The 25,810-nt window shown below is 33.4% G+C and overlaps 1 protein-coding gene and 1 non-coding gene across 2 annotated transcripts; one reads left to right on the top strand and one right to left on the bottom strand.

The window, feature by feature from the left end:
- Positions 1 to 2,735: 2,735 nt before the first annotated feature.
- LOC104879598 (uncharacterized) lies at positions 2,736 to 7,524 on the bottom strand. Its single transcript, XR_009465803.1, has 2 exons — positions 7,047 to 7,524; positions 2,736 to 2,933 (listed from the first exon to the last, which is right to left on the bottom strand). It is a non-coding gene; the product is annotated as an uncharacterized LOC104879598 (transcript).
- A 4,871-nt stretch (positions 7,525 to 12,395) lies between these two features.
- LOC100262063 (lysine--tRNA ligase, chloroplastic/mitochondrial) lies at positions 12,396 to 24,436 on the top strand. The gene is made up of 14 exons (XM_002285701.5): positions 12,396 to 12,764; positions 13,466 to 13,684; positions 14,636 to 14,747; positions 15,029 to 15,137; positions 16,504 to 16,561; positions 17,534 to 17,602; positions 18,125 to 18,232; positions 20,091 to 20,183; positions 20,336 to 20,440; positions 20,952 to 21,158; positions 21,685 to 21,779; positions 22,662 to 22,752; positions 23,209 to 23,385; positions 24,031 to 24,436. Exons 1-14 carry the CDS (start codon positions 12,522 to 12,524, stop codon positions 24,121 to 24,123), a joined length of 1,779 nt encoding a protein of 592 aa, XP_002285737.1. The 5' UTR covers positions 12,396 to 12,521; the 3' UTR covers positions 24,124 to 24,436.
- Positions 24,437 to 25,810: the final 1,374 nt, after the last annotated feature.

The following is a 25,810-nucleotide window of genomic DNA, read 5'->3' as shown; positions in this document are numbered from 1 at the left end:
ATATCCCCTTGGTCTTTCAATCATCGTCTCATTGTCCTCATCTCAGTCCTTACAGATGTGAGGTTCCTTCACGAGCAAATAATTGTACACATCTAAAATATCTAAATTGACCCTCCCTTATCTTTCACGCCTTGCAATGACTTCTAATTTTCTGGAGTGCGGATACTCAGTTTTGGTCTTGCAATTGACTATCTCACACCCTCATCTCAGCCTTACATATTGAGGCTTCTTGGTGAACAACACTTCTTCTGTAAGGCAGCCCAGACCCCATGTGGTATCATCTCATATCAAGTTTCATAGGCCATGCCAGTCATATAACATCCATGAATTCTCCATTTTACTCGACTATTACAACATGAACAAAACATCCAAGATAAATTTCTCCTAATAGTTGTTAATTTAAATTAGTAGCAAGGAAGAAAAGATTGGCATGAAAAGTAACGTCAAGTTTGAAAACAGGGAGTAATGTAGATATCAAAAAGTTGAATATTTTACAAAACAATTTTTAATTGAAGGAAAAAAGAAAAGAGACTGTGCTGCACAATTAGAATCAAATATTGAAATGTTGTACAACAAAAGACATACAAAGCAAGGCTGTGACATATAGGGGTAGAGAATGCTCATATAAAGCATATACAAAACATCCAGAAGTAGGAGGATACCATTGATTGTTATGCTATAACATCCAATACATATGTTTAGAAGTAGTTCATGTTTGGCAATAACTTGTAATCATTAAGCAGACAAGTTTAATTTATATTTATCATGGTATATTAAACATAAACATGTGCAAAAATAACTCATTTTAAAAATAATTTATCAAAACAAAGCAAACTGTATACATTCTAACACACATTTACTTCATTAGACTCGTACCTTATTCAAAACCTTCTACACAATACTGATTTTGCATTAACCAATTCATAATCCGTAAATACAACTCTGATAAAGATTTATTTACAACTTGTCAATTCATTGACAATCAGTGGAACCAGTCACTCATTTATTCATATTCAACTGCAGAATTTTTAAATACAGTACAATTGCTTTCCCTTTTTCTATAGGCAAGCAAAAAATTTATTAACGAGGCCTAGCAAAGAAGCGAGTCGCCATTCCTTTGCTACTACAATTCCTCCCTCTCTCTCTCTCTCTCTCTCTCACACACACACACACACACACGCACTTACATAAGAGAATAATGGAGATTTTGAACCACTAGCAATAAACACAGATTTTATAGTATCATTCACAAGCAGTTCCACATGAATATCTTGCAGATTAGGAAAATCTATTAGCCTATCATACAATCATGAGAGAGAGAGAATTTTAATTTTCAAAATGTTAAGAAACGCAACTATCAGGCTTCAATTTTGCACAATCAACTCATAGACAATCTAGTACAAGACCCCATGGACAATGAAGCTTGGGTAAATGACCATGGTATAACCTGCCATATAACTCCCATCAGCTTTCTTGTGAGCCCAAAATAAGTAATCTACAAGAAGTTTAATGGGTTTTATTATTTTTTTTAAAGGCTCGCCCGGTTCAGCATTTCAACAAGCTCGATATTTGCTATTCCAAAAATCAAACACAATGTGAGAAGGCTATTGCCAGGTCATGGTTAGTAATTGTATTTATATGTATTTCCAATTTTACTCAATGTCTCCAAACAGAGCAATATTTTTATTTATCTATTTATTAGTGAAGCTAATATTTGATTTTACCAAGGAAATTTTTTTGTTGCATTTAGCATCATCATTTTCGTGTAAATGAAATTTTTGGTTTACTTTATGCTATAGTTTATTATATAACAAGTGTTACCATGTATTCTACATAACCTTCTACCCACCCTTTACCAGAATGTCTAATTTTTGTTCCTAACAGCACAAAGGCATTCAGCTAAATAGAAGGCATAGGAGACTACTCCATACACCCTTTTATAAGTCCAAGATGATAAGCAATGGAACCTATTTTAGGACTTACTCCACCTCATGTAAGTGTTTGAATTGCTTATTTACTGCTTTTTTTTTTCTTTTTGATAACAAAGAATCCAACTTGACAGGGGAGCATTTATCCCAACTCTCAGGGAAGCAAACTTCAGGTAGTATGAGCCTGCCCCTCTACTTTACACCACTTGAATAACAAGGAGGCTCAAACTAAGAGTCAGAGGTCATTACTGCAGAGGTACACTCAGGGGGCTTATAACTCCTATTTTCAAATACACAGCTATTACCCCCTTACATCTTATTCCAGCCACAGATCCATTCATGCTGTGCATTTAACATGCCTGCCATGGCCCACAACAACCCCCTGCACCACTGCACACCCCCACCCAGGCCCAAAACAAGGATTCTCCAGTTCATTATTGTGCTGATAACTTTAATAATTTAGAATATACATGGGACATCATCATTGTTAATTCATTTATAGAGACAAGTGATAATTGGGAGTGAGCCATTTCGTTGAACAAAATATAGCTATGATGGTTGATGGACACGACTGCAACATGACAGAGGTGACTTAATTAACATGAAAAAATTAGAATCTCAGCTGAAAACAAAACTCTCAGAATTGAATCATTCAACATAGAAAAATGAGATTTTTGAACTAAAATAGCCATTATGATTTTTTTATTTTTTTATAGTTAAATATTAATATAACCGTTATCATGATTGATGAAAGTTGCCACTGTTAGATGATAGAGGTGGCTAAGAAAGCATAAATAAAATTAGAGGTAGCTTAAATATAAAATACCATAAAAGTTTGAGTGTGATATAATATTCTCTTCTAGAATTTTCCAGAGGAGCAACACAAAGTGGTCAACCACATTTATAATAAAACCATGTTTACTGAGAGTGTTGGGCTTACTCTCACTCCGATTCTCCTGATGAACAGTATTTTTTCTAGGCAGGTAAAGAAGATGTCCAGGAGATCTAGTATGAAAACAAGACAAATGGTTAAATGGTAGCATCATACAACCAGAAAAATAAATACCCAGAAATACTTAAACATGCTTTCTGAGACCCATAATTTTATTCAACAAAAAAAGAGACAAGAAGCATGTTTTTGAATTAACAAGTATGCTATTTATGCATACCATGTTAACAACTTTGACTATCCAAAAGGCAAATGTGGTAGTACAAAGACCATGCTTTCTTTAGAGATACCATCTAAAAAGGCATTTTTGGTAAAGAGAAATAACTGCTTTTGCATTCATGTAACATGTGGCATATCCTGTCCATGCATATCAACTTCCCCAAATTCCCTTTTGGAGATGCTATGCCAAAAGCCAGTTCTTTGAAAGCATCACATGGTATTCAAAGGTGTCTTGAGGAAAGAGAGTTTATATTAATGGCTTTATTATTATGTAAGATGGGTTGACTAGTAGAACTAGAGGAAATTTATTTATTTATTTGGTAAACTGTCCTATTTGGACTTTTGCTCTAAAGATGTACAGCTGCATGATCTCATTCACATACAGGTCAATGTGTTTTGTAAACCAATGGATGACACCACAAATGAGATAGTACAGGAGCATATATTAGAGCTTGTTACAAACCCAGTAATTGCAAATTGCAAATTGCAAAGCAAGGACATTTAATTTGGACCCATATGCTGCACATTGTATAGATGTGTATAAGAGGGCATAAGTTTTTTTCACATTATGGAATAAGTTTTAACTTCTATATTGGAGGCTTGGAGCTAGCTTGTTTTGCCCTCAAAATTCTAAGCTCTATGACAGGCTTCTAAGATCATTGGAAAAAAAACACTGGAAACATTTGCAGCATTAAAACAGTTGGGAGCAATCGACCTTAAAGGCTTTGTAGCTCCTGGTGACTCTTTGTGCCATGGAAAGAAAGCAAAGAATAACAAAGGCGGGAGAATGAGTCTTAGAGAAAGAAGGTTAAGCATCAAGTCTTAGTGAATTCACATCTGCAATTGCAAAATGAGAAGAAATGCACAAACAATAATCTTCACAAACTACTATCAATGCAGACATAAATCATTACAATAATGATCAAGCAGGGGCGCAAAACTGAATAAGAAATGATACAAGTAATAGAAGCAACAAATCAGAACCCTAGAAATCATCCTAACCCCTTGCTTGGTTCTTGAGAAAACTCAAGCAACAAAGAAACTTGAGCAAAAAAGGAAACAAAACCAAGTCCCAACTCTCAATGTTATTGCAAGGTCATGGCTAATAATTTTATTTATAGATACTTCCAATTTTACTCAATGCCTCCAAAGAGTAATATTTTTATTCACATATTTATTAGTAAAGCTAATATTTGATTATACCAAGGACATAAAATTTTGTTGCATTTGCCATCATCATTTTCATGTAAATGAAATTTTTGGTTTACCTTATGCTATAGTTTAGTATATAACAAGTTTTACTGAATATTGTACATAACCTTCTACACTTCACTAGAATAGCTAATTTTGGTTCCTAACAGCTCATAGGCATTCAACTTAATAGAAGGCATGGGAGACTAGTCCATGCACTCTTTTATAAGTTACAATTACGACAAGAAGGGGAACAGAAAAGGTCCTTTTAGCTGTTCCTGAATTGTTTTCAGCATTGACGGACTTCTGCTATGTTAAGAGCTCTATGGTTCTAAGCTGTGAACCCTATTTTAGGACTTACTCAACCCCATGTCTTTTGTCCATCACCACACCAGTGTTTGAATTGCTTATTTACTCTTTTATTTATATTTTTAATAATGAGGGATCCACCAAAACAGAGAGGCATTTGTCCCAATTCTTGGCAAAGCAACCCTTGGGTAGTATGAGCTTACCCCTCTACTTTACACCAGTTGAATACAAGGAGGCTCAAATTATGAGCCAGAGGTCACTACTGCTGAGGATCACACAGGGGGCTCATTACTCCTATTTTAAAACAGACAGTTATTACCCCTTTACATCTTATTCCAGTCACTGATCCATCCATGCTATGTATTTAACATGCCTGCCCCACCCAAAAACACCCACAAGAAGGATTCTCCAGTTCATTATTGAGCTGATACATTGAATAATGTAGAACATACATGAGATATCATCATTGTCAATTTATTTATGGAGACACAAATGATAATTGTGAGTGAGTCATATCATTGAACAAAACATAGCTATGATGGTTGATGGACACAACCCGAACATGATAGAGATGACTAAACAAATATAATAAAATTAAAATTTCAGCTGAAAACAAAACTCTCTCAATTTAATCATTCAACATAGAAAATTGATTGTTTTTAATTAATCTAACCATTTTGATTTTTTTTATAGTCACATATTAATATATCCTTTATGATTTGTTGATGGAAGTGGCCAATGAAAGATGATAGAGCTGGCCAAGAAAGCATAAATACAATTAGAAGCAATAACATAAAATTTGGCTTACTCTCATTCACATTCTTGTGATGAACAGTATTTTTTCTAGGTGGGTAAATAAGTTGTCGAGGAGGTCAAGCATGAAACAGGACAAGTGGTTAAATGGTAGCATCATACAACCAGAAAAATAAATATCCAGAAAAACTTAAACATGTTATTCTGAGACACATAATTTAATTAAAAAAAAAAAACAGAAACAAAAAGCATTTTTGGAATTCACAAGTATGTTATTTATGCATACTTTGTTAACCACTTTAACTATCCAAAAAGCAAATGTGGCACCACAAAGGCCATGCTTTCTTTTGAGATACTATCTAAAAGGCTTTTTTGGAAAAATACAATCATTGCTTTCGTATTCATATAACATGTGGCATATCCTGCCCAAACATATTAACTTCTCCAATTTCCCTTTTGGAGATGCAACGCCAAAAGGCCAATTCTAAAAGAGTCACATGATATTCATAGGTGTCTTGAGGAAAGAGCATTTATGTTAATGGGTTTACTATTATGTAGGATGAGTTGACTAGTAGAATGATATGAAATTTATTTATTTATTATATTTTTTTGGTAAACTGTCCTATTTGGACTTTTGCTCTGAAGATGTAAAGCCACATCATCTCATTTGGATACAGGTCATTGTGTTTTGTAAACCAAGGACGAGATGACAAGGAGATATTAGGGGAGAACATATTTGAACTTGTTACAAAGCCAGTAATTGCAAATTGCAAAGCAAGGACATTTAATTTTGACCCATATGCTGCAGATGGTATGAATGTAATATGAGAGGACATAAGTAGAGCGTTTGCACATGCATTGGCATATGGAATGAATTTTAACTTCTATATTGGAGGCTTGGAGCTAGCTTGTTTTGCCATCAAAATTCTAAGGCCTATGACTGGCTTCTAAGATCACTTGAAAAAGACACTGGAAATAGTTGCAGTATTAAAACAGTTGGGAGCCATGGACCGTGAAGGCTTTGTAGCTCTGGATGACTCTTTGTGCCATGGAAAAAAGGCAAAGAATAACAGAGGGGGGAGGATGAGTCTTAGAGAAATAAGGTTAATCTTCGATTCTTAGTGAATTCACATCCACAAATGCAAAATGAGAAGAAATGTAAGTACAATAATCTTCACAAACTACTAACAATGCAGACATGAATCATCACAACGATGGTCAAGCAGGGACACAAAACTGAATAAAAACGGATACGAGTAGTAGAAGCAACAAACCTGAACCTTACAAATTATCCTATCCCCATGTTTGGTTCCTGAGAAAACTCAAGCAACAAAGAAACTCGAGTAAAAAACAAAAACAAAACCAAGTCCCAACTCTCATTTTTACTTTGCTCTGGTTTCCCCAAGAACCGAAAATAATTAACTCGAACTAAGCCAAATGGTACAATACCGGATTTAAGATTCAAAAGTTTGAATTAGTTTCTCGTCCTATACTTTCTCGTCGACCAAAAAAACAAAACTACCATAACAACAACCAAAACGATCCAATAATTCCAAAATCTATCTTACATATCAATTATCAATATCAATACATAAGTCTAAGAAGCTGAATCCATAAATTCGAATAAACTCACTTATCACAAAAATCAAAATACGTATTAAAAACAAAGAAGAAAAAATGGATTGAAAGTACTATACAGGATCGTCCATTCATTGATGGATTGACCGGTCAATCGGAATGCGAATCGTAATAGTAGTCGTAGTCGGGAGCCGAAGATGACGAATCAGAGTCGTTGGATGAGGAGTAATAGTAAGAATCGGACGGAGGGAGACAGAAGAAGGTCCAGAGACACAAAGCGAAGCGGCCGAATTGCTGCAACGGGAAGCAGCAGATTAGATCTAGCAACTGTTGACTGCTTAAACGGTCAGGAATGCAAGCAACGTATTGCCATACATCTGCTGATCTGTTCGCCACCCATACTACCATCACACTGTTGAATACCATTTTTTTTCTCTCCCGAAAGGAAAAGAAAATTCTACTTTTCTTTCTCGCCAAACAACAAGCAGTTTTTCTTCTCTCTGCCTCCCCGGTTTTTTTCAATTTCTAACTTTTGTTGCTTGAACAATTTCGCACTTCGTTTATTTGCTTAGAGGGGTCTCGAGGAGCCTTTTTTGCTTAGACGGTTGTCACGTGACCCTCTATAACTTGATATAAACTAAAAAAAATTATTTATATATTATATAGACACTTTGTGAAAATTATTATTTTGAATTATATTACTCTCAAATAATTTATATTTATTCTCATTTTCTATAATTCAAAATAAGATAATTATTAGAAATTTTTTAACTAAATTAATAATAATTTTCATAATTTGATAAAGTTGACTTAAATTAGTTATCAAGTTCTTACGAGAGTAAAAGTATATATATATGTATATAAAACTTACATAATTGATTAAATTATCATTATTAGGATGAGAGGATAGAGATGTTGCAAGAAAAATATGAGACAAAAATGAATGAGAGTGAAAGAGACCGATAGCGACGTATAATTTTGATTTATAATAATAAATAATAGTGAAGTGGAAGCTAACAATATATAAAGATAAATGATAGATACGATGAATCTAGCAATATATTACCTTCACCTTTATTCGAATCACTCACCGTGTGGCGTTCCTTTATTCGACTTATCACTCACTGAGCGGCGTTTAATGATTGGGAGATCAATGCAAGCCTTCTGGGTGCAAAGTGTAATGACTCGCTCCCAATCGTATAGATATTGTCCGCTTTTAACCCAAAGGGGTTCTCACGACTTTGAAACGCGTCTACAGGGTTAAGAGAAGTCCATATTTATATAGCATCATAAACTTTCCCCCTTATCAGATGTGAGGATGTCACATAAAGGGCGGAGGAAGATAGAGTGATTTGGTTAGCATCAAAGTGTGGCGCTTTCTTAGTCAAGTCTCTTTATTCTATTTTGGAGCCTAGGGTTTCTCTTTTGTTCCCTAGTGATAGTTTTTGGAGGATAAGTGTGCCTCCTAAGACGACCTTCTTTGCTTGGGAGGTTTATTGGGGTAAAGTCTTAACTTTGGAGCAACTTTAAAGGAGGGGGTACTCATTGGCAAACATGTGTTTTCTATGCCTCTTGATCACCTTTTACTTCATTTTGTAAAGATGCGGGGTCTACGAAATCTTCTTTTCTCCCTATTTGGTGTGGTTTGGATTCTCTCGTGTAAAGTGAATGAAACTCTTATTGGGTGGTATGGAGCGTTTGCGGGGAAAGCTCGTCAAAAGGCTTGGCAAATGACCCCTTTATGTATATTTTGGTCAGTCTAGAAGGAAAAGAATTTTTTAGCTTTTGGGAATAAGGAGTTTTTGCTTCAAAGACCGAAATATCATTTTGTATGTAATATTTGGTCTTAGGTTAGGGTTTCTATAGTTTTGAGTCCTTTTTATCTTATAATATTTTTTAAATTGGTTAGGCTCTAAGTAAGGGAATGTGGTGTGTTTCTATCCTTTCCTCCTCGAAGTGCGACTTTGGGTTGTTTTTGCATATTCACTATATACTTTGAAGGCACTGTTTTTTGTGCTTCCCCTTTTCGTTTAATATACATCATTTTATCTATCAAAAATAAATAAAATTATAGACAAAGCTTGTATTCCTGTGTTGGACTTACTTGACCAAACATGTAACTTTTTATACAAAGATAATCATTTAAGGCTTAGGTTTCTAGCCCACTCCATTTTGATGGTTTGACCGAGGAGCAGTCATAAACTAATATAAGTGTTTAGGAAGTGGAATAAAAAAAATTGATTTATGAGTAATGTATGATAGATCTACAAGCAATCTCTTTGCAAGAGGTTGAAGATTCACATGATTAAAATGTGAGAGCTGCATAACTTGGTTTGGAACCTTTTTTTCTTATATTAGATGCATTTTATCATTCCTACAAGTTTACCATCAAATGAAGAAAATGGATACGAGAATCATCCTCCTAGCTTGAATCCCCGAAGACACAACTTTGAATAGGAAATATGGGATTTGTTTGATCAACAGCTTGCAAGTTGATAGAAGATTTTTCAAACTCAATAGTTAAGGTCACGGTACCTATTTCTGAAAACAATTATAAAAAACAAATGGTTTTTGAACTTTTATTTATTATTATGGTATGTAAATCAAAAGTTTATTTGGAACCTAAAATGTTTTTAATTTCTTTTTAATGTTTTGAAATATGCTTTGACTTAATTTTTGGACTTTAATGGCATTCTCTGACCTCCCAGTGTTATTAGTAAGCATTCACACCTTAATGTTTTATATTTTAATTACTCTACGTATTTTTATAATTATTTTTTAGGATAATCTCATATAAATAAATAAAAATAATTAAAATATGTTTTTAAAAAATACATTGTTTTGAAAACAAATTTATCAAAAATCTATTTCGAAAACAATAAACAATCAAACGTATTCTTATATCTTTTGTTTTAATATATGTGTATATATATTAATTTCATCTCATCTAAAGTCGGTGGAATTCTAATTATCGATTCTAATATTGACCACTTTTGAAGATTTACGTATGTTTGGTGGACTTCATATATATTCATTCTAATAGCATAATAAGTAATTAAAAATATGAAATGATTTTTCATTATTTCAATTGAAGTAATAATACCCTTGCTATCTCAAAGGTCCCATGTCCCTGGTATGGGTTACCCAAAAGTAATATGTAAAATTTAATTTATAAAAGTTATAGATAAGCCAATTTCGAAATGCAATTCGGTTATTACATAATTTCAATATTACAATGAATTGGTGATAAGATTGTTTATTTATAAAGAAATGGTATACGAACTCATCACGACTGGATTACCTTAGTTAAAACTTGATCGAAGATGTCTATTAATGTAATTTTTCATTGTAAATGTGTAAGTATTTGGGAAATTATAAATGCATTCATCTAAACTTTTTTTGCATCTATCGTATTTACATATTCAAGTAAAATTTTTAAAACTTATAAATATGTTTGTCCTACAATTTTTAAAAACCCAAAGCACTCTTCCCATCATTCTCTCCCTCAATCCATCTTCTTCCTTTATATATCTCTCAACCAATTTCTTCATAATCATAAACCTTAGTTATAAATCATTTTGTTTGAAGTTTATTTGATACTGAAAGATCAACTATTGTGGTTATGTTATTTTGTTTGAAGTTTATTTGATGATGAAAAATCAACTATTGTGGTTATGTTTTTTTGTTTTTTTGTTTTTAAGTTTATTTGATATGGAAAGATCAACTATTATAGTTATGTTCATAACTAATTTTATTTTTAAATTTTGTATTTTGTTTGAGTGCATATAATATAGGATATGAAAATCTTCTAAAACTATTTCATATATTATTTTTGATAAAACAATTATTAAAAAAAATGATTGAAAAACAATTTATATTTGTTGTGTTCCAATAGACGGTTTTTACTTATGTAAATATTGTTTCCTTATGCATCTGGTTCAAAAGCATTAAAAACTGTCTTAATCCGATGTGGGACATTAGAGATAGCTCCCGTCCTCGGCTGCATCGGGTCCAGCACAGAGGACGGCGCGCACCCGGAAGGGCCGGAACTTGTCATCTTCACATGCGCTATCGGAGCCACCGCACCACAGAAATTAAACCATTGCCATGGTCATTGAATGCAGGAGAACAGAAATGCAGTTTGGTTTCAGCCCCGGAGAGGCCTCCGCCTCCGGGGTGGTTGAAAACATAAAGCGAAGTGGCTAAAAATAGATTTGAGGGTCAAAAGGGAAAGATGGGCCATTGCGTCTCCTTATTTCTCTCCTCCATACCCTTTTCATCGAGAGAAATTTCCCTGAAAATTCCACCAGTCCCATCTGAGAAAATGAGTTGGAAGACATTAATGTTTGCGGTTGTTTTGATTTATGCGTTAATGGTGGCGGCATGTGGGGAGAAGAACGAAGCTTCGTTCGCGAAGTGCAGAAAAGATTGCATGCCGATATGCCTGAGACTAGAGAAGGGGGGGAAGCAGGCAAGCGTCGGAGCTTGCGAGGCAGCGTGTGTGTTGGGATGCCAGCAGCTGTACGGCATGGGGCTTAGCCCTGGTAGAGGGGATGAGGAGTTGTATTGAACTTCCCTAAATGCTCTATATTTTCACTTTTAGATGTTAATAAAACAGAGGGAGTTTATTTTGGGTATGGATGGAAATTTTTTCTTAGTTTGATCCTATTTTTCGTATTTTTATTGCATTATTTTTGTTTGTTTATGATAGTTCACTTCGCCTCTGTACCTTGGATTGGTCTTTGATATTAAATAATAATTTCCTAATAATAGCTATCCCAAATTTCTTTGAGAACATCTAAAATAAGTGTTCCATAAGATTCATCATTAACAAATCAACTTTTTTTATCAAGAGTTCATTTGATAGTGATTCTAAAAAACGTTTTTAATATTTTTAATACTTAAAAAATTTTATCATTTAAATGTTATAAATATTAAAAACGCTTTATAAAATCACTTTCAAATATTTTTTAAAAGACATAAAAATGTTATAATATTGATACTTAAATTACAATTTTATAATTAATATGATATTTTTCTTACTTAAATAATTTTTTAGGATTTTGTGGTACCATTTTGATATTAAAAATATCTCACCAATCAATACCTGTTACATGCACATTTTAATTTAACTTCACGCTTTCTATTACCTTATCTATTTATTTATTTTTATCTTAATTTCATTATTTTATATCATAATTTTATTTTAATTTTTTATATTTTTATCAATTTATACTCTAAATTTATACACGTCTGTTCCCTTATTAACGATATGATCCAAATTCGAAGTTGATATAATCACTATTTTTTTTAGTACTTTGGTCAAATCAAACTTTAATTTTATATATTTTTATTTTTATTACGGGTCAGATTTTAACATATACTTAAAAGACGATTCAAATTCAAAGCTGCAAATGAGCGCATTTGATATTGATTTTAAAAGATAATTATAATGTCATAAAGAAGGCAATAGAGGAAATAGATTTTTCGAAATGAGAAAACCTGATTTTCTTGGGAAGAAAAAGAGGAAGCCAAACAGAGCCTGAAGGGCAGATAGCGAGAGTGGATAGTGCCAGAAGAGTAAGGGAAAAAGAATGGAGGCGTGGAAGGTGTGGAGCGCTTCATCGCAGCCGCTGAAGCAACTCATCCACTTGGCTTCTTCTACCACTCGCCGCACCTCTTCCAGATTCATCGTCTCATGCTGTTCTCCTTCCACCACCACCGCCACCACGGCCGGCGGCGGGTCCAGGATTGCCGGCCGGAATCGGAGGTCAGCGTCTTCGTCTTCCTCGTCCACCTCCGACAGAGACGCCATTCGTGCCATTCGTCTGAAGAAGGTAAACAAACTGATGTAACACTTTGAATCTATCTGTTTGGTTGCTAAGAAACTTGAGGAAAAGAAAAGATAAGAGGTTGCAGGTGAAGTGTTATGGCAGAAATTAAATTCCGTAACACTACATTTTCTTGATTGGATATTTTAAAAGTAGGGAGTGAGTGCGGAGCTCTGCTCAATTGACTCTAATCTTACTCCAAAAAGGAGAGTAACTATGTACATAATTCTCTGTTGAAATTATTACAATTATGAAGTTGAATGCACCGTGAACAAGTTTATGATTGTACTTAAATTGGAAAACCTGAATCTTAAGTCTCATTATGTCGTTTGTTGTGATTGGTAATTGCTAGAATTGTAGAAAAAAGAAAAAGGAATTTCAGAGGGAATATGCTCCAAATAGGCTATTGCTCAAAGGAAAAAAAAAAAAAACCATTAAAACACCACTCTCCATTTGTTTAGGTTCAGCTACCATTTGTTTTGTTTGTTTGTTTTTTTTTTTCCACAATGCAAACGGCTTTTGGAGGTCAATTTATTGATTCATATTTCTATTGGATGGCTTCTCTGTCAATTTAGAGAAATTGAAGAGATCTACCAATTCTGCCTGACGGCTGCATTTTCCCAAATATATGATTTTCTTTTTATCTGATATTTATGGCTAGTAGAGAATTTGCTATCATAGGAAAAGTAAACATACTTGTTTTACAGGTTGAAGAATTGAGGAACAAGGGGCTTGAGCCCTATGCTTATAAGTGGGATAGGACTCATACTGCTAATCAGTTGCAAGATATATATAGACATCTAGGGAATGGGGAAGAGTTAAACAGTGAGAGTGATTATGTGTCAATAGCAGGAAGAATTGTGGCACGTAGAGCATTTGGAAAGCTTGCCTTCTTCACTTTGAGAGATGATTCGGGGACAATCCAGGTTTGCTCATTTACCTGTTCTTGGTTATCACATAAATTTCGTGGTGGCATCTATTTGGGAATTTCTTGTAAAAATATCTAATTAGGAGTTCAGCTTCATTTTTATTTTATTTTATGTTTTCAAGCATTCTGTTTGGTTTCTTTTCTTTTTGGTAATTTTAATTGGTAAAATACTAAAACAAATCCAAGTATCCTCAAGGCTAAAAATTTGCATTGTTAAGGATTAAGCTAGTTAATACTGGAGGAAGACACTGTGCATCAATCCTAAGGTCTAGAAGAAGTGGGCTTTGATCATTGGCACTCTATACTGCCATCGTATGTCTTTCAGGAATGTTCAAATCTTTAAATGATTGAGATAAACACAGAATTTGATTCTTGTTTAGTGTACTAAATAAAGACTTTTAGTCACTTCTTAGAAGAAATAAGCAAGCACTTAATTTTGAAATGACAATGTTGTATTAGAGGCTATAGAGCTTATCCATGCACAAGTGATGTGGAAGGACTTTTAATACATGAAGTAAATGATTACTCTCATATAAGGATTCTAATATTTGATCTTGAAACAGTGTAATGATGCGGTTGTGGTTCTGTTCCACAGCTGGTGTTGTACTCTGTGACATGGCTGAAGAACTTAACACAAATGAAATAAATTGAAGAACTTTGATTTTGAAAATTATCTGGTTGTGTGTTCATTATAGTGCCAGATTTCATATCTTATGTGCTGGGTCCTAAATCCATACTTTTCTGGCTGACTTGGGCCTGAAAAGATGCAAATTGCTGTGATTATGCCAAATATTAAATGGTTATTTAGAACATGAAATGCTCACTCATTTTTGTGTTATTGTTCGCATGTTTTTCCCTTTTCTGCCTTGTTTTTGGGTGTGGTTTTCATTTACTCCTTTAAAAGAAGTATTGCAAGCTGCTAGCTGAAGCTGTTAACATCTGATTTTAGCTTTACTGCGAGAAGGAAAGGCTTTTAAATGAGCAATTTGAGCAGTTAAAGACACTTGTTGATATTGGTGATATTCTGGGTGTAAGTGGCTCAATAAAGCGGACAGAGAAAGGTAAGTTTTGTTATGCCCCTGCTTTACATTCAGTCATTAGCTTCCTTATGAGATGCAAACATGCAAACATATACACATTGAACAATGTCTGTTGGTTTCTTGTAACCTCCATGGTAAAGAAGGGGAATGGTTGGGGTTTTCTGTTAGGACAATTGGGGGAAATGTGGGGCATGGTTGCTTCATCGTGTCGCCAACTTCTAATCTGAGCTATGCTACTTTTTTTCTGATGTCTTGGTCTATATAGCACTTGATTAATCCTTTTTTTGCTGTGTATTCTTCAGGAGAGCTCTCTGTTTATGTGAATTCGTTTGCAGTTCTTACAAAATCTCTACTCCCACTGCCAGATAAATATCATGGTCTAACTGATGTGGATAAGCGTTATCGCCAAAGGTGAGTGTTTCCATCCACAAACTGTCTAGGAATTGAATGTGTAAAATTGTAGTGTGACTGATGAAATGTGGTAATGATTTCTTTGTAGATATTCACCACTGATCTAGGTTAATCTAGATGAAGCTTTTGAATCATGTTTCTAGAGTGAATCTAATTGTTTCTGCAAAAAACTTACCGTATAAGAGGTTATCTCAACCATCATCTCTCTGTCAATAGAAAATTCAGTAAATGATCAAATGAAATGAAAATATGGTGTCAACTGCACAAGATTATACCCTTTAAACCATAGCAAAAGATTCACTTCTCAATAACATTGAATGGACAGGGTGTGCCCCCTCCTTTTTGGCCTTTCTTAATAATGATCTTGTTGTCTATTGAAAAAAAAAAAAAACAAAAACATTGAATGGACATTCCTTGTCTTTTATACGTTATATATCCACATTGTTTGCCCATTCCTTGTATTATGGTAGTTAATTGTCAAGTCGATATTAGTGATTTACCTCTGGAAACTTTGTAAGTTGAACACATTTAAGTTCATTCATGACATCCTGAATAGCATAATATTATAACCTTTTTTCAATCATCAAAAGATTATTTGAAAGGACTGATTTGATAGTTTGACAACAGTGGCGATACAGCAGTTATATATGGGAAATATAAATTTAATTAACTATCCTATGAAATTAAATTTTGGCATATGCGTCCTACATATGGTGAATGGTATTACCCCTTTTTTAAATCATCAAAAGATTATTTGAAAGAAGGGACTGATTTGATAGTTTGACAAAAGCGACGATACAACAGTTCTTATATATGGGAAATATAAATTTAATTAACTATCCCATAAAATAAACTTCAGCATAGGTGTCCTACAGTTTTTTTTTTTAATTTTTTTATTGGTGGCATAGGTTTCTTACATGTGGTGAATAACCCACCACTTATGGTGAACATAATGATTGCCATTAAGTTATAGCTGGTTGTGCATTGATTATCCAATAAAACAGTAATTCTAATACTATTCTTCTAATGGATTTAAGTGGTTGTCTTTTAATGTTGCTGCTCCTATATTTTTCTGGGAGCAACATACCACTTTTCAGTATCTTGTATGTTATTTTATTGTATTTGTTCAGCAATTATACTTGCATGTGCAGTTGTGTTTCTGTGTATGAAACATTTTTTTAAAACTAGTATTGTGGCTATAGTAAATTTTCAAGCAACTCTTGTTTGTTTGATACTTCAATTTCCTAAATATCTTCTGGATTACTCCAATTTTGCCTATGCTAAAATCTGTGATCAGATGGCTTGTTTGCCTCAGCTTATTGCTGATTGTTGGTACTTGATTTATCTTGCTATTTTCTCTTGCTAGGTATGTAGACATGATTGCTAATCCTGAAGTAGCTGATATATTTCGGAAAAGAGCAAAGGTGGGTCCTCATTTTTTCCTAAATGTTGTCTTGTGTTTTCTGAGGACAACCTTTGATGTAGTTATAAGTCAAACTTCCACGGCCCATTGTCTCTGTACATTTGATTCATGCTAATGCTTTTAGATCTCTACAATGTCAAAACAGGAGATTTATATATTTCAGTGCTACATGTTAGAACACTATTAGCATTTGCTCACAAAACTTGGAGACATTCTATGAGGGAAATGGTAATGCCTAGAGTATAAAATTCTGTTTTCAGAGAGTTTGTGTTTTGATACAATTGGTAAAATATTATTAAGTAATTGGATAACATGAGTGTAAAAGGCTAATATATCTGACCTCATTCCAGGGGAGCATCATCTTGAAAGAGTTGAATGTTTTCAGCAAAAAAAATTCTATATCATTTTCTTCAACCATTATAGAATCAGGGTTTTCCTGATTCCATTTCCATCATTTACTTTTCCTGCTTCTACACAGCAACAGAACTTGGTTTTGTTGTAACAGAAGTTATACGGTCATTAGCTTTTAACTAGAGGATTTGATAAACACTTATAAAAGGGTGATGATGCAACTAAGAAATTATAAACCTTTCAATTTCATCTACTATTGTGGTTCTTGTTTTTGTTCCAGCAATTATTATTCTAGTTGATATACAAAAATAAATAAATAAGTAAATAAATAAAATCTGAAACATTACTTTTTCCATTGTTTTCTTAGCTTATATTTTGCGAACTTCATAAGAAACAAAACATGATTGATTCGAATTTCCTAGTTAAAACATCTAGAATAGCTCAAAATTGAAACAAAACTCCAAATGCTCAAAATTTTGTTGTAACTTTCAACCTTCTTTTGAAGTGTTTTCAACTCTTGTACTGGCTTTTTATAGATTAGTTTTTTTTCTTCTTTTTCTTAAGTAATTTTAAGCATTCATGCTTAAGAATTGGTATGCTAATTTAACCTCACTTTCAGTAGATTGTATCAGCGATACGCAGAACAGTGGAATCATCAGGCTTTGTTGAAGTCGAAACTCCAGTCCTACAGGTTCGTTGATACTTTATAGTTCTAGTGGTTTTTTTTATTTATTAAAAGTAAACTGGTAAATATTATAAATAAACAAGGATGCTTTATGTTTAGTGGCAAATCTAATTGTGCATTTTTCATAGATTTAGCCTTGAAATGGTCTTTTCAACATAAATTTGTTTATTTCTGAATTCCAACTGATATGATTTGTGTAACGTGAAGGCAGACCCTTGAGGAGTTGATCTTCTCTGAACCCAAGATATCTTCCCTGGTTAAATTCAAGATATATTTTTGGATTCTAAATCCATGAGATACTTCATAGAATGATAGCCACACTATTGTTTCATAGAAGAAACTTCTAAAACTCATCTGTTTTTTGTTACTTGATCAGGCTTTTGGAGAAAATTTTTGCTTGATTCATTTTTTAAACTTAGTAATGCTGCATGTGTCGGAAATGTTATATTATTTTTTTTTCTATTTGATATCTGAAGAGGCAAACTGTTTGCATTTGGAACTTGGTTTTTAATTTATTTCATCTACTAGGGAGCAGCTGGTGGAGCAGAAGCTAGGCCATTTGTCACATACCATAATTCACTTGGAAGGGATCTTTACTTGAGGATTGCAACTGAGCTGCATTTAAAGAGAATGCTGGTGAGATTTCACATATGTAACCTTTCCTTTTCTGCAACTTCTATGACAAATCCTGTCAAAGACTTCTCTTCTGTTCATCAATAAAATGGATTTGTCAATATATCAACTTAAAGTTTGCTTGAAGTAATCAAGAATCATTTATTTAAGGAGAATAGCTTGTGGTTTATTATGAATTTTCTTGAAAGTTCATGACTTGTAGCTTGCTGATAACCTGCTGGACCTATTTCTTGGTGTTCTCATTTAGTGTCTGTTTACATTAATTTTTTTCCCTTTTGTTCTATGTGTCTGTTTGCTCTGTCTGAAAATATCTAGGAACATTGAACTGGAAGTGCAAATAGTATCATTAATGATAATGGGTGTTGGTTGAGTGAAATTGTAAATTCTAGGCTTTATTTTATTAAAAGTTCTCCAAGAAGCTCCAGAACATGAATAATTATAAATAAGTTTAAACAAAAAGAAAATCAAATGTATTATCCTGCTTTATTTATCTAACAAGTGACTGCTACTCCTGAATATTAGATAGCTATAAATATTGGACATATGCCTCAAACAGATGCAAGCAATGTAATCATACCCTTAGGTATGTAGATTTGCCCCAACTTATCAAAGTCTCATTTCGGTTGCTGCATCTGTTACATAAAATCCTATTCTGCTGCTTTTCTCGATCAAGTACCATAGTTTTTTTTTTTTTTTTTCCTTTTCTCCTTTTTATTTTCAATTTTTTAAATTTCAAGTCCTTTTTTCATGTAGCCCCCTGCTGTGTTCATTCAGGAAAAAAAACAGAGTGTAATCTCATTCAACATATGGAATGCGCAAACTTTTGATGAGAGAGGGAGGGTGGGAGGTTGCAAACCGACTTTCAAGCCTTTCAATCATGAGGAGTGAAATGAGAGGAAGAAGGGAACAGAAGAGAAAGGAGGGAGGAAAATAAGAGAGGGAGGGGCATATTGGTCTTTTGTGCATGTTCACAATAAGAGAAAAGATGTGGATACAAGACAAAGAAATAAGAGAGGCATAATGCTCTCATTTGTGCCCCTTCATAACGAGAGAAAAGAAAGGTGGAGATAGGAAAATGAAAGAAAGAACAAGCAGAAGAAAATATTTTCTATATTTATTCATCTTAGGGATCTGGAATCATTTTACACTAAAGAGGCCTTTCAAAGAACCCTTAGAATAAGTAGAAACAGTCTACAACTCTTCCTAAATAAATAATGTGGCAATATATTAGGATTTAGACTAAATATAAAAAGTTACAGCAACATTCAGTAAAAGGCTCCTCATATAACTCAGGCTAATAAAAAATAAGCTGCCTGCCATATTCTTATGGTCCCCAAGCTAAATAGGATGCATCAATGTGTTTCTATTACTTTTGCAGAGTGGAGATCTTTGATGAATTAATGTTACTGGCCCTCTATTTCCCGTAAACTTCATTTATTTCAAATGTTTGTTTTGGTTACCAAAATCCATGTCTTTGTTTTTTTTTTTAAACCTAAATTGCCATTATAGAGATTTTGATCATAATGATTATTAGCAATGCAGTCACTAGTCTTCTTTTGTCTCTTATCATGTCATTTCTGATTCTCAGGACAACAGGACTTTTTAGCAATGTTCTTTGTAGTTTGTCTATTTATCATTCCAACTAGTTAATGTTTTAATTTCTCATCCTATGGACTAATTTTACAACTGCAGGATTTTATTTGAAATAAATAATTGGTAATCCTATGGCCATTTTATAAAGGATTTATGATCACTGTAAACAATTATGTTGTCTTGTTGTGTATGTTATATTCGCCTTAGGTCCTAACCTTGCTTTCCACTTAAGTTCTTGTTGACTAAAATGTATATCTGAAAATGACAGGTAGGGGGATTTGAAAAAGTATATGAGATGGGTCGAATATTCAGAAATGAAGGCATTTCAACTCGTCATAATCCTGAGTTTACCACTATAGAGGTAATTTTTTAATATTGAACTGGTCTAGTGCAGGGTTTATGTGGATGATGCTTTACATGATATGATCTGTTGACTGAACCATAATAATATACATTGACTCTTCCTTTCTATTAAAGGAACTCTGATCAATGTTGGCTTTAACCTGATTTTAGATGTATGAAGCATATTCAGACTATGAAAGCATGATGAACATGGCAGAGGAAATTGTAACTCAATGTGCTCTTGCAGTTTGTGGGAAGCTTACCATTGATTACCAGGTAATGAACTTTTACTTTCCATTGCAAAGCATTCAAATACATCAAATTGCTTTTAATGGACACAAATTGCTTACCCACCTGACTTCGAGTTGAACGAGCTCAAGTTCCTTGTCTTACTCAGTGGTGTGGAACTGGATTTATAGCGTCAAATGTAGTTTGTCAAAACACGTTTCTTACCTTATTTATATTTAGCCGCTGAAATTTTGTCTAGATCCAGATTACCTCTTTCATGGTAATGTTGCTTCTAAGATGGGGTGGTAATTATATATTTTTTAATTTTTGCTTCCCTCTAGCTCTAATATTTGGTCACTGCATTTAAGATATGTGGATGTTGGAAACAGTAGCTAGTTAAGGCATGCACCTCGTTGTGTTACACTGTGGAGCTCTTGAGCAGCATTCATCTGTGTTCTAATTACACTATCAAATTGGTTCAGACCTTGAGTTTTTAGTTTTTAGTAATATCTGACAGGCATATGAAATGTGTTAAAGCTGATGAGATACTTCCCCGCAGGGAACGGAGATATGTCTAGAACGACCTTGGAGAAGAGAAACCATGCTCAATCTTGTGAAAGAGGCCACTGGGATTGACTTCAATGAGTTGGACAATGATATTAAAGTTGCTAAGGAAGTTGCTCTGAGAGCACTAGGGATTGGTCATGATAGTAAAGACAAATCTTCTATTGAAGCCTGCACATCTGTTGGCCATGTTCTTAATGAGGTTGATGCTCTTTTCTTTATCTAAGAATCTAAAGTAATTTGTTCATACGTATATTTTGTGTGTGGACACGCATGCATGCACATATTTCTGGGAGTGATTTTCTTAGTTGTCTTTCAAGTTAGCTGTTGCTGGCTTCGCAATGTTATAATGGTGAAATTTAAAAGTTCCTCTTGATGTGGTTTTGGTTTCTTATGTGTATGTGATTTTCTAAGTTATTTTCCCAGTTAGGAGCTGCTGGCTACACAACATTATAATGGTGAAATTTAGAAGTTCTTCTGTGCATGGACATGTTTTGGTCTCATTTATCTTTGTGTATAATTTGCTTGGTTGTGTTTCCATTTAGGGGCTGCTGGCTGCACAATGTTATAATGGTGAAATGTAGAAGTTTGTCTTGATATGGGCATGTTTTGTTTTTCATTTTTATCATGATAGATCATCTCTTCTAAGTTCTGAGCTTTCTTTTCATTTTTATCATGGTAGACCATCTCTTCAGCAGTTCTTAGCTTTCAATTTTGTATTTGTCCAGGTCTTTGAGATTGTTGTAGAACCACAGCTCATACAACCCACGTTTGTCTTGGATTATCCTATTGAGATATCTCCTCTAGCCAAACCACATCGAAGGTACTAAATTTTCTGAGAAATGGTTTGATTACTTTTTGCCATATGTCAAATGTTTTCCCCTCTAAAATGCTCTGAGATATTAAGCCTGCATTTGGATTAAGCACGTAAAATTTCCTGAGGAATCTAGAATCATATAATTGGAAATCTTTTCATCTGAAAGTTCTACCTTTTGGATTAGTATATTTAGATCCAATTAATTGGTTCTATGGTGGCATTGGTGGTGATGGCAATTGTTGTTTAGTAGTTTCTTTCCAAATTGGTACTGGAATGCCTGTATAGGATTGTCACTGTTAAGCACCATTTTAGCAAATAGCCTGAGCCATTTCTCTCTGCAACTGGGCTACTGGGTGTATGCATCGTCCAGCGGCAAGCAACCACTCTAACATGGGGTTGGGAGAAAATCATAACCATGAACCAACTGCATGAAAATGAAGTGCTTGTTGACAATGTTCTAAAGACTTGTCAATTTGGAGTTTGAGTTACATAGTGGTGTCGGAATAGGATTAACAGATTTGCGGGTCTGATTCATTTTCTCACATAGGAATATTTGTATGTAACTTTGTGAGTGCCTTCCTGTTTTCTTTTCTTTTCCACCTCTCTTTATAAGAAGAATAAATTGGCCTTTATAATTGGACATCATGTGGATGGACATAACATCTCAAGTATTTTGATTATAAGGGATTCTAAATTGTTTAGTGTTATGACAACAACTTCAAATTCCAATTAATGATTTGCCATGCATTTTCTCTGTGCGTGTAATGGAAAAATAAGTTGAAGTGGAGAGAGATGACTAATTTTCCAAAATGTATTATACTAACTAGTGTATTTTGATATTTTGAAACATGTATTTGAGTCTTATGACTCTTAATCCTTCTATTTTAGGCATGCAGGCTTGACTGAGAGATTTGAACTATTCATTTGTGGTCGTGAACTGGCCAATGCATTCTCTGAATTGACTGATCCTATGGATCAGGTAAGCATTAACATAATTCTTGGATTTGGTTTCTATTGCTGTATATATATATGTATTTTTTTTTTCTATAACATAACTGAGGACTTTCAGACATTTAAATTTGTTTTAATCCCAGAAAAGCAATTATATGTTTAAGTGGCAAAGGCATTAATCGATTGAGGTTGGGTGAATTAAGAGAAACTCATTCTATCCATAAAATTTATTAAATCTTAGAAACCAGCCCATGCAGAAAGTAATTTGTAGTAGATAAAGCAACATGATAAACAAACCAAGTAATGCTTCTCTGCTCTTATTCAGTAGCCATCACGAATGTCCTCTGCAAAACTGTAGGTTGAAAATGTAGTATTTTGTAGGTTGGAGACTTGAAAAACTTGGATAGCGACCTGTTGCAAGTTAATTATGCTCCGTTTAGGTTCAATTACAAGGCATGTTGTTATTAGTTTCAAATGATGGCAGAGAGGACGCTTGGAGGAGCAAGTGAGGCAGCATAATGAGAAGAGAGCTGCAGTTGTTTCAGAGCCGGATCATGCAGAGGTGAAAACAACAGAAAGTGAGGATGAGTCGTATGAAGTTACACTTGATGATGACTTTCTAACGGCTTTGGAATACGGAATGCCTCCAGCTTCAGGAATGGTATGGTCATCCCTTTACATCTGAAAAACTATCAAATTAAAAACCATTTAATTACAGTTGTAGATTGTCTCAGTGAGGATGGATAGAAAGTGGTTGAGGCTGAGTTTGCTTTTTAGATACCTCTAGGAAGCATGGTGTATTAATGACCAATTGTTGCGATTTCAATTTATTGTTACCCCAGTGTTGAATAACTCATTAAGCATTAACTATTTAGGGTATGTTTGGTTCCCAGAAAATACTAGAAAAATGAACAAAAAAAAAAGAACTGAAGAAGAAAACAATTTTCTTATGTTTGGATGCCATTTGAAAACTGGCCAGGGAAAAAAAGTATTAAGAAAAAGATGAGTCAAAGATTTTCTCCCTATTTTCCTTATGAAAAAAAGCCAGAAAAGTTGGAAGGAAGGTCAAAAGTGTATCTCACTAATTTATTTCTTTCTCAACTCTTGCTTTGACAAGCACACAATAGAACTTCTTTACAAATTTTCCTGTCTTTCCCTACTTTCTTTCTATGTTGTTTTCCCTCAAACTTTCCGAAACCGAACATAATGTTGTTGATACACTAGATTTACTAAGACTTGCTATTGAAAATTATTGAACTGAACCTCCTTCTTGTGCTTAACCCTAACAAGAAGAGTTCATTTTCAGGGTCTCGGAGTTGATAGGCTAGTGATGCTTCTGACAAACTCCGCCAGTATTCGAGATGTTATTGCTTTCCCCGTCCTCAAAGTTCAGCAGTAGTTTCACAACAAAAGCTCTGCTCAACCATTCTGGATCAGCATTCTTTTGAAGTTCAAAGAAGATCTTTATGTCTTAAGATGTAATGTCACTCTATTCTTTTCTATCCCTTTTAATGTTATTTACAGGAAAATTTTGACCGTATCTGGAGACTCACCTTCCAATAGCATGATCGAAGAAAATGTTCTTCTCCCCTGCTTGATGGGTTGTAAAATGATCCGGTTCGGTTTGGTTGGGGTTTTGAAGGAAAATTTGTCCTAACTTGTGTGATTGTCTTATACTTGAATAAAAACGGAGCTGAAAATTTTGAATCCAATCAAGTTTATTTAAGGTCGGCTTAATTTAGTTTCTTAATCTCAGTTAATTTTGACGAGTTACATAAAGCCTCGTTTGGGTTTGAAGTAAAAATACATTTAAAACTTCCAATCTAGAATAGAATGGAAGCATGATAACAATTCGACGCCTAATGTGTGGGGATATAAATTTACCCATAAAGAAAAATAAGTTAAATTACAATGAATTATGTTAATGGAGTTGACATTTAACATAAGTTTTGGGATATGAAAATAAGAATATACAATGTACGATCACTTTCACTATCACTATTGATGAAAGAGATTATAAATCTAGATCTCTCAAATCCCAAAGTCTCAATTACATTTTTTTTTTAAATATTTGCCTCTATTTTTTCCTAATTACATATAAAGAATTCATATAAAAATCTAATTATATAACTGTCAAAAATGTATATTTTAAAAGATCTCATAATTTTCCTTTATAATAATAATAAGAAACTCTTTTATATTAATATTTTTAGGAAAAACTTTTCAATTAACTCAAAAAATAGAATTTCAGACACTTTTCAACAATTGCCATGATTTGATATTTCAAAAGAAATGGATGTTTATTTGTAATTTTTATCCATGAACTTGGATTATGGTGCGATGGAAGCGAGAATTTTCTAATTATTTTATTTTATTTTTATTTATACCAAAACGTTTTGAGACTTGTTTGAAAATGGAAAATAGTTAATGTAAAAAATATTTTACAAAGTTTTAAAATAAAAAATAGTTTTTTTTTTTTGTGAGATTTTTTTTTTTTAAAACAAGGTGATTTAGGAGAATAATTTGGAGGGGTTGCGTAAAGCATTATGAGAAACAATTGGAAATCTGAAAAGTAGATTACAAGGTTATGCATAATACATGAATAGAGACTGCCTTTACCCAGTTGAGGAAACTGTTTTCATATTTAAATTTTCTTTATTTGAGCTAAAATTATTGAGAATTATTTTTAAACTAAATTTTGAAAACTATTTTTAAAAAGATGTTATAAAACAGAGCAAAGGAAGAACTGTGATTTTGAATAGGGTTGGATAGAATTTGATTCCCATTTTTTAATTCAAATTAAAAAAAAAACTTATGTTTGGTTCTTAAAAGGTATAAAAAAGAAAAAAAATTCTTTTTTATTATCTTATTAATTTAAATTATTTAATTATTATATCAAAATATTAAATTAAATAAAATGAGTTTGAAATAACATATAAAAATAATTTATTGAATTTAAATTTAATTTTTTTATTTTCTTTTCCCTTCATTTTCCTCCAAATTCTCGGGAATCAGGCATAGTTTCAAAAACTGCTCAGTCAAACCCACATCATTTCAGTGGAACCAACGCCCATGCAATTCATCCA

Source organism: Vitis vinifera, chromosome 6, assembly GCF_030704535.1.
Source record: "Vitis vinifera cultivar Pinot Noir 40024 chromosome 6, ASM3070453v1".
Lineage (NCBI taxonomy): Eukaryota > Viridiplantae > Streptophyta > Magnoliopsida > Vitales > Vitaceae > Vitis > Vitis vinifera.
This window is presented reverse-complemented; position numbering and strand designations above follow the sequence as displayed.

Bases quoted from the DNA above. Each gene is read 5' to 3' on its own strand.
- LOC100262063 (XM_002285701.5), top strand. From the start codon at position 12,522: ATGGAGGCGTGGAAGGTGTGGAGCGCTTCATCGCAGCCGCTGAAGCAA. The intron at 12,765-13,465 runs GTAAACAAACTG...CTTGTTTTACAG, and splicing joins GTGCCATTCGTCTGAAGAAG to GTTGAAGAATTGAGGAACAA. The intron at 14,748-15,028 runs GTAAGTTTTGTT...TGTATTCTTCAG, and splicing joins AATAAAGCGGACAGAGAAAG to GAGAGCTCTCTGTTTATGTG.